At 41.7% G+C, this 27,951-nt stretch overlaps 6 protein-coding genes across 6 annotated transcripts; 2 read left to right on the plus strand and 4 right to left on the minus strand.

Moving 5' to 3' along the window:
* Nucleotides 1-706: 706 nt before the first annotated feature.
* LOC130831675 (uncharacterized) lies at nucleotides 707-27,827 on the minus strand. Its single transcript, XM_057700025.1, has 3 exons — nucleotides 27,542-27,827; nucleotides 26,311-26,740; nucleotides 707-1,034 (listed from the first exon to the last, which is right to left on the minus strand). Exons 1-3 carry the CDS (start codon nucleotides 27,825-27,827, stop codon nucleotides 707-709), a joined length of 1,044 nt encoding a protein of 347 aa, XP_057556008.1.
* LOC130831722 (histone H2A type 1-D) lies at nucleotides 6,325-6,734 on the minus strand. The gene has a single exon (XM_057700076.1). It carries the CDS (start codon nucleotides 6,715-6,717, stop codon nucleotides 6,325-6,327), a length of 393 nt encoding a protein of 130 aa, XP_057556059.1. The 5' UTR covers nucleotides 6,718-6,734.
* LOC130831728 (histone H2B type 1-N) lies at nucleotides 6,971-13,946 on the plus strand. Its single transcript, XM_057700084.1, has 2 exons — nucleotides 6,971-7,440; nucleotides 13,295-13,946. The coding sequence occupies exon 1, from the start codon at nucleotides 7,037-7,039 to the stop codon at nucleotides 7,415-7,417; it is 381 nt and encodes a 126-aa protein (XP_057556067.1). The 5' UTR covers nucleotides 6,971-7,036; the 3' UTR covers nucleotides 7,418-7,440; nucleotides 13,295-13,946.
* On the minus strand, nucleotides 21,357-21,882 carry LOC130831736 (histone H2B type 1-C/E/F/G/I). Its single transcript, XM_057700091.1, has one exon. It carries the CDS (start codon nucleotides 21,855-21,857, stop codon nucleotides 21,477-21,479), a length of 381 nt encoding a protein of 126 aa, XP_057556074.1. The 5' UTR covers nucleotides 21,858-21,882; the 3' UTR covers nucleotides 21,357-21,476.
* Nucleotides 22,065-22,567, plus strand: LOC130831724 (histone H2A type 1). The gene has a single exon (XM_057700078.1). It carries the CDS (start codon nucleotides 22,175-22,177, stop codon nucleotides 22,565-22,567), a length of 393 nt encoding a protein of 130 aa, XP_057556061.1. The 5' UTR covers nucleotides 22,065-22,174.
* H1-5 (H1.5 linker histone, cluster member) lies at nucleotides 23,152-23,886 on the minus strand. The gene has a single exon (XM_057700051.1). It carries the CDS (start codon nucleotides 23,830-23,832, stop codon nucleotides 23,152-23,154), a length of 681 nt encoding a protein of 226 aa, XP_057556034.1. The 5' UTR covers nucleotides 23,833-23,886.
* Nucleotides 27,828-27,951: the final 124 nt, after the last annotated feature.

Consider the following 27,951-nt stretch of genomic DNA (forward strand, 5'->3'; position numbering starts at 1 on the left):
AAGGTTAGGTCTGGATTTCCTAATCTAATTCCTTTCCCACTGTACCAAGGATCTCTTTTTATTTGTTCTCCTATCTTAGAGGCTGCCTTATATTTTTGCATCGTAGAGAACGTTTTTGTAATACAACTTTGCTTTTCTTATACTTCAGTTGAAATGCCTTCTAATCATTCCACCCTCACCAACTGTTCTGTGTCATATTGCAGTGAGCCTGTGCTTTACCAGCCTTCCATACGTCAGTGTCAAAGCCTGTTTAACAGCCACGGGTTCGAGTAGAGGGCACATGGAGCTATTAAGTCATTGCGATCGAATCCTAAGGCCTCATGTGTACCAAATATGCTACAAATTAATGAGGTGCCAGGTTGTTTCTCCCTTTCCATCCCTTTCTAAACATTCGCTTGCGCTCCATTTGCAAATAAAAATGCCACTATGGTAAAAATCTTAAGTCACGTGTATTTGGGTGATCCGTTTGCTCCCAACCTATGACCTTCTAAGCTTTGTGTTCAAGCAAAGTAACTTTTCACAGTCAAGGGTGTAAGCTGTGCTTCTAAACAGCCAAGAGTGAAAAAGAATAAAGCCAAAAGTTAAGGGTGTAAAGAATGTTAAGAGAAAGAAAACTCAAAACCAAACCAGCATCACAGCTCCTCAGATGAAAGGGTGGTGGCCCTGAAAAGGACCTTTCATTTGACTGAACAAAGAGCACGAACACTCAGCCGCCGAAACCGTAGAGAGTACGTCCCTGGCGTTTGAGTGCGTAGACCACGTCCATGGCGGTGACCGTCTTGCGCTTGGCGTGCTCGGTGTAGGTGACCGCGTCCCGGATCACGTTCTCCAGGAACACCTTCAGCACCCCGCGGGTCTCCTCGTAGATGAGGCCGGAGATGCGCTTGACACCCCCACGCCGGGCCAGGCGGCGGATGGCGGGCTTGGTGATGCCCTGGATGTTATCGCGCAGAACCTTGCGGTGACGCTTGGCGCCTCCCTTGCCCAGACCCTTCCCGCCTTTGCCGCGACCAGACATGCTCAAAGCCTGAAGACTCAACAAAGGCTGAAGACTCAACGAAGCCCGACTCGCAGCCCACGAGGATACAGACCTTTAAAATGTCCGTTGGCGGACCGAACTGAGAACCTGAAGAAAGACGGCGGGAAGTCCCGCCCCGGGGGAGGGGGAGGGGAATTTGACCAAAAAGAAAAAAAAAAAAAAAGAGGCCTCGTTTCCTTTGTACTGTGTTTCACGCTGTGGTAACTATTTTATTACCATGTTTTAAGGCTTTAACAATTGCTTTTGAATGCGAAGGCAAAACATAAATGTTGTGGAAAATACAGAAAAGGGCAAGCAATAAAGTAAAAATTCGTTATCCCATCACACAGCGATCTCTGCTGGTAGCCAATTTGATATCAATATTTTAGCGAAAAGATAAAAGCACGTATTCTTTCAAGGAAAATGTTTGCAATGCTGTAAATGGCATTTTGGGATCTCTTTGTACTGATTACATTTTAACAAATTTCCCTTATTTAAACAGAAAATATATTTTTTATTGTCTCCTTGTTATTCTTATGAATTCTCTTCAATATAGTTTTAGCCGACTCCCCTAGCAGCCATTTTTTTTTAATAAATCATTTTTTTCCATTTAATAAAAATTTACTTCTTCACGATACTTGGGTATACTATACTGACATTTCTAATGAAGGGTAGCAGAATATGCCATTCCCAAACATCCTTCTTTAGCATAAGGATTATTTTGAGGGGATTGTTTTTGAGAAAAAGCAGACAGGAGAAGCTCTTAAAACAGAGTAGAATTTACCGCTGTTTACGGGAAGTTTACATTTATATGAGAAATCTCCATTTGTAAGGGTACCTCCAAGATAACTCACAAGAAACTTACCAATGGAGAAGGTGCAGGACTTAAATTGGCCTCACCTTGTTAACTGTGCTTTTCCTGGTCAACGCCTACAACAGCCCCACCCCCACCCCCACCCGAACATCTTTTGTTTTTAGCTGAAGATGATATTTAAAGTGGTGGTTCAGGCCACTTCTGGGAGTTTTATTCAGTCCCCTTCTGTGTATTCCATGTATACATGAGATGTACACGGTATTAAACTTTGTTTTTCTCTCTTTAATCGTTTTTTTATTACAGGAGGGTCTCAGCCACAGAACGAGTGAAACTAATATTTCATATAAACAACTGAAATAGTAAGCATAGAAAAACGTCTGGAAGAGAAGGAATTTATAAAAACCACAAAAAACAACCTTGGGGAAAGGCATTTTTGGGAGCCTCAGAAATGTGTATTGTTGAGGGCTCCTTAATTCTCTGTCCTTAGTGTTTGCCCCTTGTCCAGAGTCCCTGCCTTCTTCCAAATTCCTGGTCGCCCAAATCACTCAATCTCTTCATTATTCCACCAGGTAATTAATATTCATTAACATCAGTAGCATTTATTTAAATAGGAGACTGTTGATGGACTAGAGAAAGAAGTAGGAAGTACAGTAAATAAGGTCATCCAGATCAGGTTTTTTCCAGATAAGTTAATATCATGAAGTGAAAGGGCAGTGTAGTGTAACTCTTTACAACTGGTCTTTGCTCATTGGACCCCTCTGATCTTTAGGCTTCTTCCTCCAGTTTAGCTACTTTGAAGTTATTCATTTAAAAATCCCTACATTTTCCTCCATGTGATCTCATCTTTATTTAACTTTCAACTTTTTTTTTTGCCTTTATATCACTTACTTTATAAGGATTTTTATTATTATAAAATTAACACAATTTATTGACTATTTTACAGGCTTGTCATTGAACTAGGGTCTAGGAATATGCAAATGTGAACAAAACCCATTCTCCATTCTAAGGGAATTTGTACACTAATGGATAAGACACTGAAGGAGTTCAGAATGAGCTCCCCAAAATGGGCCACGTTTGCACATTGATTATTTTGAGGTAAAGGCAATTGAGATCCTGTAATCTCAAGATAAACTTCTGCCTCTCCCTTAACTACCTAGAAGAATTTAAATTGGGGTCTTTCCCAGAATGAGAATTATTACCAGAAAAAAAAAATTATCTGAGTGACTCAGCTGCATGGCAGACAAACTAGTTACCCAATATTTGCTTTCCCTCTTATTGTTTATGTGAATTATCCTCTCGTGCTTGGAAGCCACTAAGCCATTCCTTAGCTCAGGATGGCATATATACCTGATTGTGCCTTTCTGTTTTTGAAATTCTCATGTATGTGGGGTTTCCGTATGTATGAAATTAAATTTGATTTTCTCCTGTTAATCTAGCATGTCAATTTGATTATTAGATTAGCCAAAAGAACCTTAAGAAGTGAAACGGATAGGTGTGTTTTCGGGGGGCTCTGAGGAGCCCGGTTCTTTATGTCTCACACCGAAAGAATCCAGCAAGCGGCAAGGTGATAGATAAGTGATTTATTAGAATAGGACACTTGTGAGGCTTACAAATGGGCGGGAGAGAGGGTGCGGCACCCTGAGGAATTAGTGGGCTACAGTTTTATAATAAAAGGAAAAGTGGGGAGAAGGAAAAGACCTTGTCTTTCTTGAGTAGATGTCATGCTTCCATCATCAGTTCCTCCTCTAGGTTGGGCAGGGGAGTGTTTTTGTCCCTATGTGGTCAAGCCAGGACAGAAAAAATTATTTGAGGTCTCTGTACAATGAGCACCTTTCCATAAATTCTTCTTTTCTTATGTGTGCAGAGAGCATGTCCTAGGGATCATGAACTTACTGAGTTCACTGGGCAGGATGTGGGTCTCATGCCACCATTGTTTTATTGTTTCGGGGCATGTCTTGTGCTTCTGTCCCATGGTTTTGTTGCTAAGCAAGCCTGCTTGGTTTTGGGGTTAAGTAAACCTGCTTTCTTGAGTAATCATTAACTTACAGGTGTCTCCCATATTTTTTCTACTTACAATCCCCTAGTGGGATTAACTATCTAACCACCTACTTTGTCCCTTTACTCTGTCCCTATCAGAAGGGTAGAGAAAAATCCTTGCTCCCAGACAATACACAACAAATCTAACATGGGAAGATACTGTTAGGCGTGCTTTCATAGTTATCCAGAGTCTACAGAGAGGGAAATTAATGGGAAGACCAATTCTAATAATAAAGTTTAAATAATACTTTCATAAATCTTCTGCCACAAAAACATTGAACTGTACCCTTTTTTGAAAATCTTTTTTTATTATTTTTTACTTATTGGGTGTGGTTTGTTGCTGTGCACGGGCTTTCTGTAGTTGCAGAGAGCGGGGGCTACTCTTCATTGTGGTGCGTGGGCTTCTTATTGCCGTGGCTTCTCTTGTTGCGGAGCACGGGCTCTAGGCCCATGGGCTTCAGTAGCTGTGGCTCTTGGGCTCTAGAGCACAGGCTCGGTAGTTGTGGCGCAAGGGCACAAGTTGCTCGGCTGCATGTGGGATCTTCCTGGACTAGGGCTTGAACCCATGTGCCCTGCGTTGGCAAGTGGATTCTTAACCACTGCACCACCAAGGAAGCCGCTGTACGTCTTATGAGAAGAACTTTACAGTATAAACTGTGGAGTCCTAAAAAGTTCTTCAGGATCTAATTGAAATTAGAAATATCTAAATTATTTTGGCAAGATTTTTGGAAAGTTCTGTTATCTCCATTATTAAATATGTTTTACTTTTTTTCTGATTATGTAGATAGTAAAGAACACAGTGCTTTATCCAATGAAATTGGGTTAACAGTCCATTAATTTAAAAAACTCAATTAACGTGGAATTATAAGCTATGACATCACACTTGAATATTCTATTTTATTTAAAACAAAAATATGTATTCATTTACCAACTATTTGATTATAGGTTCATTGATTTTATTAATCAAAATCATACCAATAATTATAAAGCCATTATTTTAACAATGTAGTGGTTCTTGTGGAGAATAGAAATGATGCAGTGAAGCAAGTGTTAGTAATTGCATGATCATCAATAACTACAGCATCTTCTACTATGAAAAACTGAAAGAACTCCTAGGCCTGTGTCATTTACTTAACACTGTTACAGTGCTAAGTTCTGAGACATGTTGTTTAAAACTTACAAACTCAAGTAATGAAGATGACTTTTTAAGAGGGAAAAATTGAATAATTAGACTCACTGAAACCAGGATTCGGGTCTTCCAACATCAAATAATCATAAGTTAAAAAGAAAAGGGAAAAAAGGTAACATTTACTTCCTGTTTCTGATTGCTGTGGTCACTTTTACTCCCAGGAATATTATTTACATGTGATTGCAGTTGAGATTTAAATATAGGAAATACTGGGAATTTCCTGGCGGTCCAGTCGTTAGGACTCTTCACTTGCACTGCAGGGGGCCTGGGTGCGCATATATAAAATATATTTCGGGAGACTGAGAAAATTTATCCCAATGGGCTAGGGATGCCATAGAAATACATTATTCATAAGGAAAACTATACATGTGCTAATGTGGAGAGGAACTGAAGGCTCTCTAGCTAGGGTGACTTGGTGATCTGAGGTGAGAGCGACGATGGCGGGGGAAAGAGGCAGCAAAAAATCATTGACAGTATTCGGACTATAAAAACCTGATATGGCGATTTACTTGCCTGACAAGTGTGATTTACAGTGTCCATCTTTCCTATTTGTTTTTAAGGCACCATCCTCTTCCTAATCTAGTTCCATACTGCCTTTACTTCACCATCAATTGATGTAAACAGTCCATCATGAATTTTTTTCTCTGCCAGAAGCTATTTGAAACAAACAACGTACCTGGATTACTACTCTTTTCCCATTTAGGAGGGTGAGTGGTGACCAGTAAAAATCAACTCAATTAGAAGTGAGGGTAAGCCAAAGTCGTATGCTGCCAAGTTTTTGTCTCAGATGGGCATTTGACCTATATGAGGAATCACAGGGATGTTAATTTTGCTCATAGGTTTAACCTAAATTATCTAAGGAAGTGTTTTGCTTTTTGGAAAGCAATTAAGTGGAGGAAATAACCTAGGCTTATGTAAATGACTTAGCTAAATTTTGTTAGAGGATTTTTCTGAAAAGAAAACATTTTAAACATTCTCATCTTAATTGTTTCTGAATGTCAAGAGTTCTCGGTCAGACTTGAAAATACCTTAAAAACAGGTCCTTGGCAACCTCCAAATTATTGTTGGTGACCTTAACAGCCCTCTGGCCACAATCTTGAGATAGAACATATAAAAAGTCACCTTTTAAGATTAATACTCAACAGCATTTTACTTTTCAAAACAAACAGACTTTAAAAGAACAACTCTTTTTGTTGATAAGGTGGGTGGCTCTGAAAAGAGCCTTTTGGTTTGGAAAGGTGTGAGTTGCAATGGATACAAGACTTCTTACTTGCCCTTGGCCTTGTGGTGGCTCTCGGTCTTCTTGGGCAGCAGCACCGCCTGGATGTTGGGCAGGACGCCGCCCTGAGCGATGGTAACTTTACCTAGCAGCTTGTTGAGCTCCTCGTCGTTGCGGATGGCCAGCTGCAGGTGGCGCGGGATGATGCGCGTCTTCTTGTTGTCGCGGGCCGCGTTGCCCGCCAGCTCCAGGATCTCGGCCGTCAGGTACTCCAGCACCGCCGCCAGGTACACCGGCGCGCCGGCCCCGACCCGCTCGGAATAGTTGCCCTTGCGGAGAAGACGATGCACTCGGCCCACGGGGAACTGGAGACCAGCCCGCGAGGAGCGGGTCTTGGCTTTGGCGCGAGCCTTGCCTCCTTGCTTGCCACGTCCAGACATACCAAAAATTAACACGCACCAATATGGCTAAAGTCTGAGCAACTATAACGAGAGCTACGCTATTTATACTCTTTACTGGGCGCGAAAATGAAGGCGTACCACTGGCTAAAAACACAATTTCACTTAACCCAATGAAATCGTGGTTTTGAAATACGCTTATTTTGATTGGACAAAACTATTACGTGACGTTTCCAGGATTCACCACCAATCAGATGCTCCGCTTTACTCACTTCCTTCTTTGTTTAAGAAGCTGTGATCGCGGGGGACTCCTTACCGCTTCATTCTCATTCTTTCTATTGTTTTCGAACAACTCCCGACCATGCCTGAACCTTCCAAGTCCGCTCCGGCCCCGAAGAAGGGCTCCAAGAAGGCGGTGACTAAGGCCCAGAAGAAAGATGGCAAGAAGCGCAAGCGCAGCCGTAAAGAGAGCTACTCCGTGTACGTGTACAAAGTGCTGAAGCAGGTCCACCCGGACACCGGCATCTCGTCCAAGGCCATGGGCATCATGAACTCGTTCGTCAACGATATCTTCGAGCGCATTGCGGGCGAGGCATCTCGTCTGGCGCATTACAACAAGCGCTCGACCATCACCTCCAGGGAGATCCAGACGGCCGTGCGCCTGCTGCTTCCGGGGGAGCTCGCCAAGCATGCCGTGTCCGAGGGCACCAAGGCTGTCACCAAGTACACCAGCTCCAAGTGAGCTGGCCTGCAGCGGAGCGATCGGTAAGACTCGGTCCACACCCCAAAGGCTCTTTTCAGAGCCACTCAGTCTTCTGAAGAGAACTGGCACTCACTTTATACAGCAGGTGTTTCTTATTTGCTTCAAAGTATAAGTCCCGCCTTTTTTTTTGTTTTTAAACAATACAAATTTATTTTCTCACAGTTCTGGAAGCTAAAAGTCCCAAGATTTGCTGTCAGCAGGGGTGGTTTCTTCTGAGGCTTCTCTGTTTGGCTTGTATATGGTCATCTGTTCTCGTTTCCTTATTTTGATTCTGTTAAAAATTATTTCCGCAACAATGTAGGTGGTGCTGCAGCAACGCTCGAGATCTTTTGTGTTTGTGTTAAGAAGGATCAAGTTCATTATCAGACAAGCGTGGTAAACAAAATACCCTTTGTCTCGAAGCAAAATCCGCTCGCCTTAAGTTTAAGCCTGGCAACAGTTTCGTTAACAGTGGCTTGAGCGCTCCATCCTTAATGTTAACGTGTACGTACTTAGCTAATGAGTCGCTTGGCACACAGTAAGAACGGTACTAATCGTTTTATTCACTTATGTTTTCTTTGGGGAGCGGTGCTGGTTCTCCTCCCCTTTCCCTGGGTTTGGATTTGCCAAATAATTAAGTTAGAAACGCAGAAGAAAAACAAACGCAAGTGAGAATCCAAATTATCGTACACATGAACCAGATGCCAAGTTTTATCGACGGCCAATCCGGACGCTGCGCGCCCAGTTTAAAGTTTACCAACGGTTGTCCCTCGTGAGCCTATTCTCATTGGGAGAATTCTGAGCCTCTTGGCTTTGTGCGAGGATCTCTGCCATCTTCTCCACTCCCTAATTTTCTGAGTGTAATTCCTCTCTATGGGAGGGATTAGGTCCTACTCCCTGCCTTTCCTGTCAGAATCCTGCACGTTTTCTTTCTGCATGTCACCTGCATTTACTGTTTCTCTATTAATTGGAATAAGCTTTTTAAAAATAGAGACGGGCTCTTCCCCTATCCTCAATTCAGGAAGCCAAAATCTATCACTTCATTTTAGGCCTTTAGGAATGGCATGTTTAAAACTATTTTGATCTTTACCGGTAATCAGCATGGAAACGCTTTCCAAAAAAGTATGTTATTCTACCAAGTGACCACTTGATGCAAAAACTACCATTTGTTCATACTGCATATGAAAATATATAGGTGGCCTAATATGTTTAAATTTGCAACATGCCAAGGCATAAATGAGTGACTAGCTATCTAAAGTCTTTCTATGGGGAAACTACTTTGAATCTTTGCTTAAGGCCTCACATTCAAAATTAATAGGTATGACCTACATCTTTGGAAACTGTATGATATTATTTTTCTAGGCGATTTATAATTTAAAATTTCTGACTTTTTAATATTAGGCATATTAAAAAGAATAATATTAATGTAGGTTATAATAAAACATAGAAACAAAATATTTCCCAGAGGATTTCCTCATGTGCTTAGAATGAAGAAAATGGGAAAAGTATCCATTAATAAATTAAGAATTTTTAATATGTTTTAATTCTTTTAAAATGCCTTATCATGTCTGCTTTATGAAATAATACAGACTATAAAATTGAGATTGTAGGCATGGCCAATTCATACAAAAAATTATAATGTTCAATAATGAAAACTTTTTAAAGTCCTTGCTCATGTCCAATATAAAAAAAAAACTAAAGTTACACTCAATATATCAGCGTCTTTTACTAGTTGGTTCTTGTGGAACATTGTTTTGAGAATATAGAACTGTATAAAAATATCCCACTCACATTTAGGAGGTGACATTGTATAAATGCAGCACTGGACTTTTAAAAAATAATTCTTGATATTAATTTGATTGCGTTGATTGTAGCTTTGTTTTAATTTACTTTTTTCTCCCAACATTTTAAACTATCTTAAAAAGAAATTAGAATGTTAAGGTATTCTGTATGTTTTAATGTTTTTGTATTTGGCCAAATAGCTGTATATGACCAAAAATATTAAGAAATTGAAGTTCAATGCTGCCTGCAATTAAAATTATTATACCATAATATGAGTGTGTGAGTGTATGTATATGTACATATATTTATGCATATACATATAATATACACATAAAATGTTTTTTTATATGCACATATACTAAGATGTTATATTTTAATTTTTCCAACACTTACTCAAAGAGGATGACAAAAAAATATACCAGCATTGACTGTCTAGTTTCTGATTATTTTAGGTTCACGGTACAGCACTGAGATAGAGAGTATAGAGCCAATCCTTTGAAATTTGTAGCTATATCATTCCATTAGCCAGGATACACTTTATGCATGCATACATATATATTATAATTTCTATTATATTTTTATTATATTTAATGAATTAATAGAATAATCAGAAAGTAGAAAGTGTTGGAAAAATTAAAATTTCCTTTTCTTTTAAAATAACTGGTGTACAGATGCCGATGGCTGGGAGAGTCATTTGGAACTATACATTGCAAAAAGGAAACGTAGTAAGAGCATCCTCATGTTTATGAGCTGTGGACTATATTAATTCTTCCAAAAGCTCAAGGTGAAGTGTTAAAATTACTAATGTGTTATGAGTATCTTAAGAATTCACACCTGGATAAAAGTCCATTGTATGCTTTATAACATTTTTAATAATACTGTTTTTTAAACACATTGTTTAGATAGGCAGCCCAAAATCTAGCAAATTAAACTTGGCAAGGTGATGTTTTCCATGGCAGAGAAGAGTGAAGCTATCAGCTCAAGAGGAAAAGTGTTTGATTGAAAAATAATTTATTTGGGAACAAGATAAAAGACTTTCAGTGAAAAGAGTAATAGGCACTTAGCCTTTAAAAACAGGGTTTTTAGTTTATCATCACAATGTTCTCAAAGTCCTCTGAGGCAGCCAGGTGCATAACACAAAACAGTCTAACATAAACCCTGGTATGGAGATTTCCACCTCTATTCAGGAAACTAAAGCCCTTGAAGAGGAACTGATTGCAAGTTTTGAGACAAGGGACATCCTGATGGGTCTAGAACATCATGCTGACTGAAAGCAAAGATGATCTCCCATGTCTGGAGTAACAATAGAGTTAAGATGAGAGAGGCAAGGAAACCTGAAAGAATTCCCACTGTGTAAGTGGTGCTGACTTGAGAATTAAAAGTAAACAAACAGAACAATTGTAGTTGTTCACTGAAATAGATTCAGCATATAAAAAGCCATTGAATCCATGATAATAAGCAATTGGAACAAATACTGTGATGAGCTGAATAAGAAGTTTACATGGTGTGTCTCACCATTCATCTTTACCCAAGTCTTTGTGCAGTATGTCATTGAGATGAGCATCTTCTTCCCCAGAAAGTGACTGACCTTGCATTCTTAAGGTTCTGTTGTACTTATATTAGGGGCAACTCCACCTCTTACAATGCTATAGGATCAAGTCTCAAAAAAGAGCTCCCTGAGAAACTAGCTGATGTTTCAGGAGAGCAAATTGCATTTTAATGATTGCCATTATTGGAAATCAACCCAAACTGTAATTCCCAAGGCATTCTCAAAATACCCTGTGTATCAGCTTCTGCCACAGCCATCCCCAACACTACCACCAACAATATGGTTACTAAATAAATAAATGAAATGTTACCTTTCTATTGGTCCTAGAGGCGGTAATTCTCAAAATGTGGTCTGGGGACCCCTGGGGGTCCCTGAGATCCTTCTGATGAGTCTGTGAGGCTAAAATTATTTTCATAATTATCCTGAAACTTATTTAAAAGATATTTGCAAAATATAGAACAATGCCAACCTTCTTACTAAATTTTTTATTTTGAAAAATATAGCTATCTTCATAAAATATGTTAAAAAGGGTTTATTAGTATAATTTTTTAATGAATTAACAAAATATTCTTTCAGTTTTAATTTCTAATAGGGTAAATATCAATAGTAATAACCTAGAGAAACACAAATTCTTTGGATCCTCAGTACTTTTAAAAAGTGCATGGGTTGAAAACTTTGAGAACTGCTGCGTTAGTAACTGTGTGACGCTAGGAATGTTTGAATTACTGTTTTGCAAATTATTTGGAATATTCCTTCCTGTGTACTTATGCTACCATCTGAATACGCAGATCCACGTGCTTCATTTTGCTGTTATTTTGAGGGCTTTCGCATTTTAAAATTTAACTTTATCCTTACATGAAATAGTTTTACATAGTTCCCAGGTCAAATCAAAGTATATTCAAAGAGGTCTTTCTCCTTTATCCCGAAGCCTCTCTCACCTTATAGGTAACAATTTTGAATGTTGTGATTTAATTTCCCATTATTTGTTTGTTAATTATAGCATACATTTGTGTATTTTTAGTGCCCCTCTGTTAGATAAACAGTAACATCTTATACATAATTTTCTCTACCTTGGGGTTTTTTTTTCCTCCTTTAAAATATATATCCTGAAGATCATTCCATAGTAGTATATGGAGATTTTCTTCTTTTCCCATTTTCTAGCTGCCTAATAGCCTGGGCTTTCTTCTTTTTCTGATTCTTGGCTCTGCAATTCTTCATTGTCTTGCTAGCTGCCTGACCGTTCAATCAGTTGTTTTCTAGTTGTTGTAAGCATCAGGGTTTATCTGAATTGTCTAGTCTACTATTATTGGACATAGAAGTAATGTATTTGTTAATTTTTCTTTTTAATGTCAACCCATAAATTACTTTAGGACTTCCAATCCTTAAAATCTTTAAAATGCAGTTGTGTAAAATTGATATAAGTTACTGCAGTCATACCCTCTGGTCCAGCAATAGATACTTCATGAAATAACTCAAGTTCTTGCTAATGATACTCAACTTAGCACATCAGTTGCCCTGGTGGATTACTTGTTCATGGCCAAAGAAGTGAAATAGTGTTTTGCCAAAAGCCTCACTTTCAGTTTCAAGGTTTGTAGGATTTGCTGGCAAAATAACCACTCTACACTCAGTTTAACAAGAATTCAGAGAGAGTTTATTGAATTAACAAAGATTACAGTTTACTAATTAAGAAAAGAATAGTATAACTATTAAGAAAGAATAGTAAAGACAGAGGTTTACATATCACCAAGTTGGGGGAAGCACCTACATCCAGATCCAAGCAGCGCTGGAAAGTCCCAAGTGACAGCAGTCTGGAGCCCTACTTGGGAAGGGTCCCAGGCAGTGCATCCACTCCATGGGTGAGACTTCAGATTGGAGTTCTGGGAGCTTGTGCTTATAATTCCAGACCGCAAACTGACATCATCAGTTTGCGTACAAAAAGGCAGCTCTGGTTGCACTTTAACAATGTGTTGGTTTCATCATGTGAGTCACAAGATGTTCCAGACCGTGGGGGACTGGCCAGGTCCCCAGGGCTCAAGAAATTCCAAGACCCACTCCCTTTCTTATCATAAGTGCCATTTCACTTGCTAGCAGCAATTGTTAGGTGTGTGAGCAGGCACGCAGTCCAGGCAGGGTCACAGGTCAGTCAGAGGCCTGCTTCTGCCTCTGAGGCCTGAACAAGACTATTTTATTAATTTTCCCAACAGATGGTAAAATGAATGTAAATGAATACTAGTCATAGGACTAGAGGAAGAGACTAAACACTATCGTTGATTCAAGAAATCATGTTTATAAATTTAAAAAAATCAACTGCACTACCTTATCAGTAAATGGAAACAGGATATACCTTAAAAAGTATATGTCACATTTGAGTCAAATCTCTTGAAGTTTGGGCATTTCATTCTGGATTCACATTTTTGCAGTGTCTACACAGAAGAGCTTAACATTCAAACACCTTTACCTCACTATCAAGGATATTTTTATCAAAGCTATCATGTCTTCAATCACATCTTTTTTTCCTTGAAATTTACTTATGCCTTGTTTTCCAGAACTACATCCATCACTTCCTGCTTGAGAAGGGATTCTGCTGAAGCCATCAGCACAATTAACCTCATCAGAGTACTCAGAACGACATCTATGATGGATTCTCCACTTCTGCCTTCTTGACAATCCTCTGATACATTTTCACGGGATCCAAAATCTTAGTGGAGGGAAATCCCTGAGCACCATCCTGACTTCTTAAGGTGGGATGCTTATCTGCTTAGGCTACATCAGACTGTAGTTGTTGCTTCCTTCAAGCCTAGTGTTAAATTTTGGCAGTGGCCACACCATGGAACGTAGACTTCTACAAACCACAAACCATGACTTTCAATAAGTTTTCAGTTGTAATTTGATGGCGTTAAGAAATATAGAAGAATATGTACCATTTACCTGCACCATGTCCTGCTGCTCCAGTGTCCCGGACCTCAGTCCATCCTATGTAGGAAGGTGATAGCCTGCAGTAGTCCTTTAAGGTCACCATCATTCCACACCTCTTTTCTAGATGAACAAACTGATGCACAGAGAATAGGAGTATTTTGTCTAAATAGCTAGAGGATCAATGACAGTCAGTTTATAAGCCTCATGGTAGTGGCCATCATTGTAAAAATGGTAGATTTTGTGGTCTTTTGTTATCATCAAACTAAATTCTTTGAAAACAAATGGAGATGAGTCATATTTGTTTTAATAGTGAAAAAGATGTCATTCTTTACTTGGAAAAAAAAAATTTTTCTCCCTCTTGTTCCCAAGAACAGGGGAGATAAAAGCCTTTTTTTTTTCTTGGAGAATACTAGTCAAATTCTCTTTGAAGGGTCCTATAGCTCTACCCTATCATCATCATACAATTAATAACTTTTTTTTTTTTTGCCTTTCCTTTGGGAAACAACCATGTACAGTAAAGTCTGCCTGTTGATTATAGTACTGAAATTAAGACAAACTAAAACCTGCCTGTCTAAAAGACAATGTTCAAAAATTGCAACTTATATTCACATAATGCTTGCAGACACCCTGTATTTCATTTGTTGGAAATGTGTGCCAGTTTGCAGCTAAATCATGCTACCAAGGAGCAGAGAGAAACCTGCCCACTGAAACTGCTCCATGTGAGACATGGAGTTATTGTTTTATCTCTCATCTGACCATCATTTCTGCCTTGAGAGAAAGAATGAAATAGACAAGAAGAGGCCCCTCCCTGAAGCAGCAGCCCCCCTGGGAAGACCCTTTATACTCCTTCTCCCAGAGGGTCAGCAATCCAGGTTTGCCCAAGTGAAAGGCTAAAGTATCACTGTGGATGAGCCCTGAATGCTGTTTAATTATTTGCAATAGATACTATGTAATTTTCTAAAAAATGAAGTTTGAACATTAACCTATCCTTATTAATTTCTTTTGTCCTCCTCTTTCCAAAGAATCAAAACTAGGCCTAGTCCAGGGAACGGAGTCGTACATCCCAGATTTATATGGGCTGTTCTACTTAAAGAAAGGCAGCTATCACTGGGAGAATATTTATCTGCGCCCCTCCCCCACCCCCACCCCTCAGAATGTAACTGTTTAGGGATAGAGCCTTTGAAGAGGTAATTAAATTAAAATGAGGTTATTGGAGAGTGGGTGGGCCCTACTCCAACATGACTAGTGTCCTTTTAAGAAGAGAAAATTTGGACACAAAGTACAGAGGGAACACATGTGAAGATAGAGGGGGGAAGATGGCCTTTGGTAAGCTAAGGAGAGAGGCCTAGAACCCATCCTTCCTGCATAGCCCGCAGAAGGAACCAACCCTGTGGGCACCTTGATCCCCGATTTCTAGGCTCCAGAATGGTGAGAAAACAAATTTCTGGTTTTTTAGTCACCCAGACTGAGGTACCTTGTTATTGCAGCTGTAGCAAACGAATAAAGCAGCCAGTACGCTGATGTAACGTTACAATCCCAATCCTCTCTCTTTAGCTGTAGACCAAAGGTACTACTACCACTTACCTCATTAGATTGGAAAAATAAATTAGATAATTCACAGTATCTAAAGATAGTACACACTTAATAAATGGCAGCCAATATCTAGTGTGATTTTTTTTTCCCTATATGCTAAAAGCAAGATGTAAGTGCCGTACAGTTTATTCCTTGAGGGCAGATCCTTGAGTGAAGAGCCATTGATGTAAACCCTGACATTCAATAATCCCCCAAATGACAAAATATTAGAGCAAAGAAAATCAAGAACTTCCAGATGTACGAGGAGATAAACAAGAGAAATACATGAGTGAGAATAAAATGCTGAAAATAGAAAAACTGAATAGAGTACCAAAGCAGGTCATTCTGATAATCTGAATTAATAAAGAACCTACCCTAAAGCAGCCTAAACAGGTGGAAGGAGCATAGGTCCTGGCAAATCTTTCGAGACTAAAATCTCCCCAATACCTGCTAGCTGGTTATCTTGGATACTACTTCAGTGAGTCTGTGTGTATGGTCAGGCCACAAAAGATGGCTGTTCTCTTGCTCTCTGTACATCCCCTGCTCAAACAATCCCTGCTTCACCTCGCCCTACTCACAGGACTGACCTTTCCTCTTAATGGTAGAGCTTATCAGTACCTGCTTAAGTGCTTGCCGCTGCTCCAACCAGAAATTGTTCTGATTCTTAGAACAGAACATCTCCAGCATGCTGGGTTATTAAAGGGAAATATTTGTCCCCTTGATGGTTGTTAGCCAAAGGGAGGGTGAGAGATGTCCTTCTCTGCTGGTTTCCCTGCTAACTGATGAGCCCACCTGACATCAGTTTCCCCTATAATTGGTACACACACCCCACCCCACCTCCCGCCCCCCCATGAAGACTGCTGCCATGTCCTGTCTGCTGTTAGTACAGAGTGAGGAGTTGCTCTAGAACTTTGCTTCAGACGTGTAAGATCCCCTATTCAATAAACCATTGTTGTCTCTGTCACTGTCTCCAGGCATTTTCTTTGGTCTCGAGGCTGGGCAATTAAGGCACTTGCAGGCCTACAGGGTGCAGACTAACACAGTGATTCTTCTGATCACCTGTAAAATGAAGATAATAATAAGGCCCCAGTTTTCTTAGAAGGACTTTATGAGATGATGTACAAGTATGATTTAATAAATGTTCCACCACAAAGTGAGCTTCCCTGGGTCATATAGCTTTATATTTCCTGCATTAGACATATAATAATGGCTTAATTAAATAGTACATTAGTTAAACCAGTATTTCTCAGATCTGTACCACTGGGGGCATGAAAAATTATTGTAAGTAGTATGTGGACTTTGGTGTTTAAAATGTTGAAACAGAGAGTGAAAATATTCTCTTTTCTACTCTCTTTAAATCTTTCTGATTAAGTAACTGGGAAAGCATTAATTTGGTGCTGGCAGATCTTTAAGGTCTCAATAATGCTTGTTAATCTTTGCCTCCTTCCCTGACTTTTCAACTTCTTAACAAAGAACAAGTTTCTGACTCAAAGTAGTAGGCAGCAAAAAGCATATAACTGAAATTGAATTACATATATATATTTACATATTGTTTTATAGTTGTATTCTGTTTATGGTCAGAGGTAGTAATTTTCCACTATGGTAGTGATGTAAAGATGTCTTCTAAAATACATTGATTTTGGGACTTCTTGGTGGTCCAGTGGTTAAGAATCCATACTGCAATGCAGGGGATGCCTGTTCCATCCCTGGTGGGGGAACTGGGATCCCGCATGACACGGGGCAATTGGGCCCGAGTGCCACAACTAGAGAAATGTCCGTGCATCGTAATGAAAGATCCCACATGCCGCAACTAAGACCCACTAGAAGCTGCCAAAAATTTAAAATGAATAAAATATGTAACTTTATTTTATAAAGCTTTTTTCCTTTCTTTCTTTCCCTTTTTTTTTGGCCGAGCAGCCCTGCTTGTGGGATCTTAGTTCCCTAACCTGTGAGCAAACCTGGGCCCATAGCAGTGAAAGTGCAGAGTCCTAGTCACTGGACTGCCCGGGAATTCCCCTAAAGAGTATATTTTTAAAAAATATTAAGTAAACAGTAGTATAGATTGCACCTTGATATAGCAAAAAGAAAAAAAAATCATAAAACTGGAACTCAGAAGTTTAAACAATACTGAATAAAATGAGCAATATCATAAACCAGTAAATGGCAAAATGGTACTCGTTATATTTTATACTTCTATATCAATCATATACCTATATATGTTATATAAATATATAAACTATATATTATAGCATTAATATAACACTACTTATATGTAATTATATGTATAAAATGTAATATAATTATTTATTATTATTACATCAAATTATGTTTCATATCAACTGCGGTAGGAATTTGGAGGGAGTAATATTATTCTGGAATGTGGCAATCTGGGAAAGTTTCTTTGAAAGAGTATAACAAGATTCAACCTTGAAAGAAAGGATTGCTAAGATTTTAGTTGGTGTATTATCAACTAAATATGTCGGGTAACACATTATTCCAAAATTGAGCAGCTTAAGACAGCAAACATTTATTACCTCACAGGGTTGCTTAGGGTCAGGAATCTGGGAGCAGCTTAGCTGGGTAGTCTGGTTTAAGATCTCTCATGAAGCTGCAGTCAGGGACTTAGATCATCTAAAGGCTTGACTGGGACCAGAGCTTCTAAAGTCCAAGAAAAGACGTTTTTACAGTGCTGTTGGCTGGAAGCCTCAGTACCTCACCATGTGAGTATCTCTATAAGGTTACTCACTACAAGGGCTGGCTTCCTCCCTCTGGAATAAGTGATCCAAGAAAGAATGGGAGTGATCAAGATGGAACCCTCTTATCTAATCTTGAAAATGACATACTATCCCTTCTGTCATATGCTGTTGACTCTAATCCTGAAGCAATGTGGGAAGGGCACCAATATTAGAAGGTAGGGGTCACTGGGTGCCATTTTAGAGGCTACTGCCCGCAGCTGGCCCAGCAGAGTGTGCCTCTCAATCCTCATAGCCATCAGCATTAGCTGAGGACTCTCAAATACCCCAGATGCCCGGGCCCCTCCTCTGATAAATCAGAATCTCTATGGGCAAAGCTCAGCAATAATATATTTTTTCAAAGTTCTACCAGCAAGTTTGACGCATGATTAAGTTGAGACCCACTGGACACAAGAGGAGTGAGAAACTAGGAATATAAAACTCACCAGGTGAGAGTGGCCATTTGATTATTACCTAGTTATATGGATAAGGTACCATGAGAAGAAATATGAGAGGTTTCGCTCTCTTGGCTTGAGATGAGAGTGGAAACAAGGGCAAAAAAGGTTAAAGGAGTTGCAGAAAGGTTAAGATTCAGAAGTGGACACGTATTAAATGGTGGGTATGGCTCTGATGTTTGAAAGACAGCCTTATTTGTGGCTGTTGTTTGTGTGGTCCCTGGTGATCCACAACTGGAAGCAGATTCAGAACTGTTGATTCTTCCACAGGAATTTGCTCAGTTCAGGAGGCTGTGGAGAAGAGGACTATTCTGGAACAAAAAGTAACTGCTGGGAGTAAAATGCCTGGAGTTCCTATATCTATAGGGAAGGGTCTGGTACTTCCCTGGGGTCCCTGATGCCCTGACTTGGCCTGGGAATCCTCTCTAACCGCTCTGAGAGGTTTCAGCAAAGGAGTAAAATGACACTTTCACACAGAGCACCTTGCCTGTTGCCCTTGTGAAGTCCAGCATCAGGGCTCAAGATGAGTCACAGCTGATCACCCAAAACCCACAGCTTTCTGTAGCTCCTAAGAATTCAAAACATATAAGAATGAAATCCAAAGCCATTATACTGTCACATACGATCCTACACATTCTGGAAACCCCCTTCCCCAGCAATGTTTCCCACTTCCAGCCACTTTGCCACCTCATGCCCAGCCACATTGGCCACCTGTCCCTTGACTAACACCGGGTATTTCCCCCTAACCCCACATGTACATTCAGGGCCTCTTTACTTGTTCCTGCTTCCTTCTGCCTAGAAGAATCTTCCCCAATGGCTCAATCTCTCATCTCTTCAGCTTTGTTAAAATTTCACCTTCTTGCTGAGCATTCTGTGATTATGATAGTTATTTATTTATATTTATTTTATTTATGTATTTATTTGGCTGTGCCGGGTCTTAGTTGTTACAGGTGGTCTCCTTAGCTGCGGCTGTGGGCTCCTTAGTAATGTTATGTAAAATGGAAGATACAAAACCATTCCTTCTCTTCCTTTTCTGCTTTATTTTCCTCCCAAACATTTAATATCTTCTGATACTCTTTTGGTTGTTGTTGTTCTGTGCATGTTTGTTCCCACATTAGAAAATAAACTCTGAGTGCATGACCTCTTTTGTGTTTAGTTCATTGCTCTATTTCTGGCACCTAGAAGAGTTTATGGGAGATAATATGTGCTCCACAAATATTTTTTGAAAGAAAAAATGAACTAAAAAACACTGTATGGGCTGAACTATGAGGTTCAGTTTCATAAATGAAGATGTCCTAAGCCTTTCAAATGACAGATGGATAAGATTCCTTTTTAATATATACAAAACATATGTACATAATAATTCTGAGACATTTACAAAGCAGTCTCACCAATCCTCACAATAGTCATGTGGCTATGAATCACTGTTATCCACAGTTTACTGATAGGGAAACTATGTTTCAGAGAAGCCAAAATCTTGGCCTCTTAAAGTAAGTGGCAAATGTTTCAGAAATTGGTTCCATAGGCCAGTCATAACAGTGGACAAAGGTAATATTGGTTAAAAACGAATTATAAAACAAAATGCTAAATACTAAAAGAAGACTCTAGAAATAAATCACACTTCTTAAATGTAATGGAGATAAAGATATAAAGACACAGGAAAGACAGGGAGGTCCCAGCTTGCATATATGCACCGTGTGTGTGTGTGTGTGGGAGAGGCGGAAATAGAAAGGAAAAAACTCTGGAGAAACTTCAAGAAGGTAAAACAATGCAAGCTGGAATACTCAGGGAAGATTTAGGGAAGATTAGATTTAGGATTGGCTTTGCAGGACAAGATGGGATTTAGATGGTAGAGGAACAGGGACTTTACAGATACAGAATGGAGAACAGCTATATGGTGCATTTCAAGAAATAATTATGCTTTTCTCAGTCTACTATTTGTCACGTCTTCACTGAATCAGTAACAATACTAATTTCATATTCAATGTTAATTGATGTAGTAAAGAAATTAATATTAAACTCCATAAATATTCTGCATGTTTCTAGCCACTTTTTTGAGGCTGCAGTGAAGGCAGTTACTGGCTTTGTCTAGTTTTGCCTTAGCTCTCCTTAGCTCTGGGGCTCATAAGTTCAGCCCCAGTTTTGTGCTTTCCATTCCCAGAGCCCTAAGGTCTCTGTCCTTTAATGGAGAAAGATTGAAGAATATCTAGAAAAACAATAAAGATGTTGGGTTTTACCATCTTAATATTTGATAGTCTGCAGAATGCTTGGGACTTGTATTTCCAGTTTCTTGAGAATGCCTAATTAGCTCTAAATTACTGGCCTAAACAGCAAGAGATTGTGCTTCTGCCTGGGAGAAAAATGCCATCTTGCTACTCTCCTTCAGGTCTCAAAGATTGCCTTTTAACTTAGAATTTCTCCCTTATTACAAAGGGAAAAAAGGTAAAGAGGAAAGAGTGAGATGAAATGTGGAGCTGACTCAAAAAAGAAACTGACATTCTAAATTCTCTTCCACAATTTAAAAAAATTTGACCCTGTAAAATAGTGAACAGAAATGCCATTCCCAAGGGGGTGAAACATTAAAACAAGCATATACAGCAGGATCAAATTACATGAAAAGTCTAAAGGGGACACAACTTACTTCTTTTCCCTTAATTCATTTTTGGGGGTGATACTTATAAAGCACGGTAAGGGGCAGGGCAGGGAATGCATGTGTAGGACCACTGAAAAGCGTAAAATAAGCACACGTTCAGCTAAACAGCATTTGAAATTTGCTAGCCACTAACGTACTCAAACATTGATCCTCAGAGTTAAGTTGAGCTGGATGGCAAGTGAAATAAGCACAATAAAATTCGTTTGGGGTGATGGCTGTAACATGTACAGCTTGTTATCAAATCATCTTATTTAAAATACCACAATCCCCAAATCTTAAATAGTTGAACAAATTAAGCAGCAAGCTAAGTAAGTGCCAGGTCTCTTTGGAAAGTGTGGATGGCTCTGAAAAGAGCCTTCGGATGTGACGGTGCCTGGTCAACTGCTTTGCAGCCAGTGGCTCACTTGGAGCTGGTGTACTTGGTGACAGCCTTGGTGCCCTCGGACACGGCGTGCTTGGCCAGCTCCCCGGGCAGCAGCAGGCGCACGGCCGTCTGGATCTCCCTGGAGGTGATGGTCGAGCGCTTGTTGTAATGCGCCAGGCGCGACGCCTCGCCCGCGATGCGCTCGAAGATGTCGTTGACGAAGGAGTTCATGATGCCCATGGCCTTGGACGAGATGCCGGTATCCGGGTGGACCTGCTTCAGCACCTTGTATACGTACACAGAGTAGCTCTCCTTGCGGCTGCGCTTGCGCTTCTTGCCGTCCTTCTTCTGGGCTTTGGTCACCGCCTTCTTGGAGCCCTTCTTCGGGGCAGGAGCGGACTTGGCCGGCTCAGGCATGGCGAAGAGGAATTACAAAATCCTCAAGAGATAATGAGCAGTTGGTGTGGCGAGTCCAGTTTATTTACAAATGCACATGCAAATGACATTTAGTAAAGTTCTATGTCTGATTGGTGAATTCTTCTAATGACGTCATTGTGAATTTATCCAATCAGAATGCTCATTTTAAGGACCTACCCTTGTCTTGTCTCTTTTAAAATGATACTGCTATTTTACCCAATGGAATAGCTTCTTTTTCGCGCCCAGCTGCAGCTATAAAATATGCCTTTTCCTTCTTTCCCTTTAGTTTCCTCTGTGTAGGCTTTAAGTGTTGCATTATGTCTGGACGTGGCAAGCAGGGCGGCAAAGCTCGCGCCAAGGCCAAGACCCGCTCCTCGCGGGCCGGGCTCCAGTTCCCCGTGGGCCGAGTGCACCGCCTGCTCCGCAAGGGCAACTACGCCGAGCGGGTCGGGGCCGGGGCGCCGGTGTACCTGGCGGCGGTGCTGGAGTACCTGACGGCCGAGATCCTGGAGCTGGCAGGCAACGCGGCCCGCGACAACAAGAAGACGCGCATCATCCCGCGCCACCTGCAGCTGGCCATCCGCAACGACGAGGAGCTCAACAAGCTGCTGGGCAAAGTCACCATCGCTCAGGGCGGCGTCCTGCCCAACATCCAGGCGGTGCTGCTGCCCAAGAAGACCGAGAGCCACCACAAGGCCAAGGGCAAGTAAAGCCTCAACAGCAACTCCTTCGTAAACCAAAGGCTCTTTTCAGAGCCACCTACTTTTTCTGTGGAGGAGCTGGGACAATAATTTCACTTAACATCGTTGTCATTGCCACGGAAAAGATGTAATGTAACTTGGCAACAAGCCACTTTCCAGGTTTGGGGTTTTAGTCTCTAGGCTCCCTAGTTATGTCCGAAGAAATCAAAAAGAGTAAATATAGCAGCATCAAGGTGCAAAAGTATCACTTTTCAGCTTATTTGCATTAAACAATTATTGACCTATTAGAAGATAGGGCGGGCTTTTTTAACTCGAAAAAAAGTTCTCTGTAGCTAAAACAAACACCCGGGAAGCAAAACGAACGGTTAACAGTCATTTAACATTTTTCTTATAATTTTCTGCCTCGCTTTTTAAGTGATTTTCGCTTTAGTTCCAAGTAGAAAGACCGAAAACATTTAAAATAAAGTAAAAATTTTCTTGGGAGGGCGGCCAAAATAGGGTATTCACGTTACTCAGTGCACAGCTGTTTTTATAGAGATCTCTGGGTGGCTCTGAAAAGAGCCTTTGGGGTTTGCTTCTTAAGCGCCAACTTTCTACTTCTTCTTGGGAGCCGCCTTCTTCGCCTTTGCAGCTTTGGGTTTTGCTGCCTTAGGCTTAGCGGCTTTGGGCTTTGCCGCCTTTGGCTTCACTGCCTTGGGCTTAGCAGGGCTCTTGGCAGCCTTCTTCGGCTTTGCTGCGGCTTTGGCTTTCTTGGGACTCTTAGTCACCTTTTTGACGCCAGCAGCCGCAGGCTTCTTCGCCTTCTTGGGTGTCTTCTTGACGGCTTTCTTAGCTCCCGCTGCCTTCTTGGGCTTCTTAGGGGTGGCCCCTGCGGGTTTCTTGGCTTTAGCAGCCCCCGCCTTCTTGGCCTTGGGCTTGGCTTCCCCGGTGGCTGCCTTCTTGTTGAGTTTAAAAGAGCCGGAAGCACCGGTGCCCTTGGTCTGCACCAGAGTGCCCTTGCTCACCAAGCTCTTGAGACCCAGCTTGATGCGACTGTTGTTCTTCTCCACGTCGTAGCCGCCAGCTGCCAGCGCCTTCTTGAGCGCAGCCAAGGAAAGGCCATTGCGCTCCTTGGAGGCGGCCACAGCTTTAGTGATCAGCTCAGACACTGGGGGCCCGGTAGCCTTGCGCTTCGCCGCGCCACCGCTGGCGGACTTCTTGGTAGTTTTCTTCTTGGCAGGGGACTTCTCCACCGGCGCCGGGGCAGCCGTCTCAGCGGGAGCGGTTTCCGACATGGCGATGCGAGAAACTGCTAGAGGAAGAGAGACTCAAAACCCAAAGAGCAAGTTTTGCAATGCTGTCTTGCTCGGGCCCAGGGCTTATATAAGCCGGTGCTGCCCTGTGATTGGTGGAGCGCCCGATCCACAGCCCTCAGGCGGCAGCCGCTCGTGGTTGGACTCCCAAATTGTGTTTGTTAGTCCCAAAAATTTGATTAAATGCTAAAAACAATGGTACAGAATTTGACTCTTTGGGGCTGCAAAGGAGGAAAACAACTTCCAGGTTCACATACTTGTTTGTGTTTTTGTGAATCACGTGCAATTAATAAACGATATTCTTAAAAATCCCTTCAGTTTTTCAAATAAGTCCACCGGGTGCAAGGCATCGAGCTAGTTAGTTACATGTTGCAATAAATTTTTACTAAGTATTAAGTGAATGTTTTTTAAAAGGCTTTGTCCAGAAGTTCGGCCTTTGATTTTTGCAAGAGGAAAGACACTAGATTCCTTGGTTTTGCCATAAAGTTTGTTTCGAACTGCTGCAAGTAACACAGGCGCAGGACGGACGGCTGGTTGCCTACAGCCCCAAATTAACCATATAGATCTTACTTTAAAAACCGGTTCTGCATCTCAAGGACTTTCCACGTGCCAATGTCTTTAGAGAATGGGATTTTGCTGTTTGGAAAAGTTATGTTGCCAAAGTGACTTCTTCCAGGAGGAATAGAAATTGCTTTGGCCACACGATCCAATGACCTGCATGCAAACAAACTTGGTTTGTTTTTGATGGAGATGCTTTCTCTCTTTAATTCCTAAGCGAATCCATTCAAATAAGAACAAAGAAAAATGCTTAGCCCAGATTGTGTATTTTAGAAAAAACTCTGAAACCTGCTAAAAATTATTCAAGGGCTTCCAGTAGCCTTTGAAAGTACAAAGTGTTTAGATGGCTTGGGACTTTGTCCGTCTTTCAAGGTGCTTTTCCCAGTACTCTCACTCAAACTCCTTACCTCCAGCAACATTTAACCAATTGCTTGGTCATCATTGTGGATATTTTTGTGTATTTAAGTGATGACAGACCTGTATCTTTCAGTGAAATAACTGGCTACTGACTGTAAGTGTGGACTGGATATTAAGGGACTGGAAGTTATAGAAATTTAAGAGAATTCAGGAAAACATTAACATCCAAGGGAACTAAGGCAATGACCAGGAGGTGGAATAGATGGTGAAGTTTGCTATTTATTGGGAGGTGTGTGTGTGTGTATGTGTTTGCGGGGGCCGGGGGGGGGGGGGGGATGGACAGGATTTTGTGCCTGGATGGGGTGATGGTTAAGATCTCTCATGCAATCAACAGTCAATTCTTTCCTGTGAAAAACTGTAGGCCAACCCACTTCATCTCTTCAGGAGCTCCGGGATTGAAACTATAGCCTGCTATGGCCAAATCTAGACAGTGGCCTATTTCTGTACGGCCTTCGAGCTAAGAGTTTTTCTGTTTTTAAATTGCATTTTTAAAAGATGTGAGATTATACATTGCCTGCAAAACCTAAAATATTTACTACCTGGCTCTTTTGCTGTTTTGAATTCCTCCTCACAAACTTCACGGTGTATTGCTACAGGCCTGCCTCTTTCAGAACTACACAAATCGAGATCTAAAGATCTTAACAAGAAAATGTTTCAACCAAGCGTTTCCCACTGTTTCAATCACAAAACTTTCAGAAATTTGGGTACGGGGTTGGGGGGAGGGCGTCTATGCTTTACAGGAGAGGGGCATAGTAAAAGACAGCTAACATTCATTGAGTATCTATTAAGTGCCAGGAACTAATCTAAGCGCGCTCTACAAACTAATGTTTGCCACATTTTACAGCTGTTCTAGATGAATCTCAGAGAGATGAGTAATTTTGCATATTATTCAGCGAGTAACTGGCAGCTGTGAGGCTTCAACCTCAACCACTCTTCCTGCAACAGGAAGGCAAGAGGCACATTTTCTGGAGTTAAGGAGCTAGGGTACTTGGCAAAGGGAAAAAAACAAAACAAAACAAAAACTTTGTCACTTTACACAACTACCCACAGAAACCACTAAACTTTCTCAAGCTATGGACCAGTTTTCTTCCAGTCACTTCGTGTCTAAGCCAGTGGTTTAATGGTTGTATCCCTTTAAGAGTGCCTCCCCGGAAACCGCTCACTAGGCTTACTAGGAGCACAAAATAGTCACCTCCACCTGCAGCTTAATCTCCAAACACACAGTACTGATGTGACACGTTAACAATTGAGCCCACAATAGCTATTCAATCATAACTTCCTTGCCATTTATCACTCGGGAACTAACATACATCCTCCAGAATGAACAGCTCCTTTTCGGTGACAACTGAGGGGCTCTGAAAAGAGCCTTTTGGGGTAGGGTTAATTGGGTACGCTCCTAAGATTTAAGCTCTTTCCCCGCGGATGCGGCGGGCAAGCTGGATGTCCTTGGGCATGATGGTAACACGCTTGGCGTGGATGGCGCACAGGTTGGTGTCCTCGAAGAGCCCCACCAGGTAGGCCTCGCACGCCTCCTGCAGCGCCATCACGGCCGAGCTCTGGAAACGCAGGTCGGTCTTGAAGTCCTGCGCGATCTCGCGCACCAGCCGCTGGAACGGCAGCTTGCGGATCAGCAGCTCCGTGGACTTCTGGTAGCGGCGGATCTCGCGCAGGGCCACCGTGCCGGGCCGGTAGCGGTGCGGCTTCTTCACGCCGCCCGTGGCCGGCGCGCTCTTACGGGCCGCCTTGGTGGCCAGCTGCTTGCGCGGCGCCTTGCCGCCGGTAGACTTGCGAGCCGTCTGCTTTGTGCGAGCCATGAAGAAATAGCGCCAATTACTTAACGCAAGTGAGCGCAGCCAGGCGTCCCAATATATATAGGGACCCTCGCGTCTTGATTGGACAATAGACTGATGCCTCCCTCGCCTGCCCCGCCCAACCCCGCCCAACCCCGCCCACAGAGTTGGTTCCCGGCTTTATTCCTCTAAGGAAGCATTTTCCCGCCTCTACTTTGTTTACAGGATAATGTGTAAAGAAAATATTTTGTTAGCCATTTTAAAAGCCCGCAGGATGCATGAAAATTCTTAGTGTTGCCTAGATTCTCAAAGTGCCTTGCACCATTTTAAATACAGTACACGATGTCATGATTGGGTTCTTGACAAAAAGTTTACTGAATAACATAAAAGGAAACTAGTTTACAAATGGAGACACTGAAGTCCGTTGAAATGCAGCCACCATGTTCTCTACCAGTATTCTCAAATTTCAGCGTGCTTAAGGACATCCAAACAGCTTATTAAAATGAAGGTCGGCCAACTTTTCGTGTAACAAAGGCACGATAGTATTTTGTGTATGCTGGCCATACTGTGTCATACTTTGCCCTTGACGTGGGAGTGGCGAGCGCCGTCAACATAGGTTAAATGAGCGCGGTTTACACTAAATCTTTTTAAAAACTGGCAACGAAGTTGAGTCTCCAGAGAATTTGCCACTGTAGGTGACGGAGATCTGAGGGGGGGCGGGGGGAAGAAACAGGGAGTTGTGACAACCCGTAACCAAAATTTTTTGCTCCCCCAAACCACCAGCTCCACAGTTAAGCTTCCCAAAAAACCTTAATAGCTTCAAAGCTTACAGCTCTTTAACAGATTTCGTGGGTGGCCCTAAGAAGGGCCTTTGAATGAGCAATACAACGCTTTAAAACTCTAGCCGCCAAAGCCGTAGAGAGTACGTCCTTGACGCTTCAGTGCGTAGACCACGTCCATGGCGGTGACCGTCTTGCGCTTGGCGTGCTCGGTGTAAGTGACCGCGTCCCGGATCACATTCTCCAGGAACACCTTCAGCACCCCGCGGGTCTCCTCGTAGATGAGGCCGGAGATGCGCTTCACACCCCCACGGCGGGCCAGGCGGCGGATGGCGGGCTTGGTGATGCCCTGGATGTTATCGCGCAGAACCTTGCGGTGGCGCTTAGCGCCTCCCTTGCCCAGACCCTTCCCGCCCTTGCCGCGACCAGACATGTCTGCAATTTAGCTAGAAAGAATAACCCGAGTCGCAGACAGTGTTTTATATAGTAGTATGTCGGACCTGGTTGGGAACCGCTCAGGCCCTCTGTTGGCTCAGGAAGTTTCCAGACCCGAAGCC

Source organism: Hippopotamus amphibius, chromosome 11 (assembly GCF_030028045.1).
Source record: "Hippopotamus amphibius kiboko isolate mHipAmp2 chromosome 11, mHipAmp2.hap2, whole genome shotgun sequence".
Classification (NCBI taxonomy): domain Eukaryota; kingdom Metazoa; phylum Chordata; class Mammalia; order Artiodactyla; family Hippopotamidae; genus Hippopotamus; species Hippopotamus amphibius.

Excerpts from the sequence above, each read along its gene's own strand:
- LOC130831722 (XM_057700076.1), bottom strand. The coding sequence starts at position 6,717 with ATGTCTGGACGTGGCAAGCAAGGAGGCAAGGCTCGCGCCAAAGCCAAG.
- LOC130831728 (XM_057700084.1), top strand. The coding sequence starts at position 7,037 with ATGCCTGAACCTTCCAAGTCCGCTCCGGCCCCGAAGAAGGGCTCCAAG.
- LOC130831736 (XM_057700091.1), bottom strand. The coding sequence starts at position 21,857 with ATGCCTGAGCCGGCCAAGTCCGCTCCTGCCCCGAAGAAGGGCTCCAAG.
- LOC130831724 (XM_057700078.1), top strand. The coding sequence starts at position 22,175 with ATGTCTGGACGTGGCAAGCAGGGCGGCAAAGCTCGCGCCAAGGCCAAG.
- H1-5 (XM_057700051.1), bottom strand. The coding sequence starts at position 23,832 with ATGTCGGAAACCGCTCCCGCTGAGACGGCTGCCCCGGCGCCGGTGGAG.
- LOC130831675 (XM_057700025.1), bottom strand. The coding sequence starts at position 27,827 with ATGTCTGGTCGCGGCAAGGGCGGGAAGGGTCTGGGCAAGGGAGGCGCT. Across the intron at positions 26,741-27,541 it reads CGCACTGAAGCGTCAAGGAC|GGAGGCATCAGTCTATTGTC; the intron begins GTACTCTCTACG and ends GGGGCAGGCGAG. Across the intron at positions 1,035-26,310 it reads CTCTTCGAGGACACCAACCT|TCTTCAGGCTTTGAGCATGT; the intron begins GTGCGCCATCCA and ends GCCTTTGTTGAG.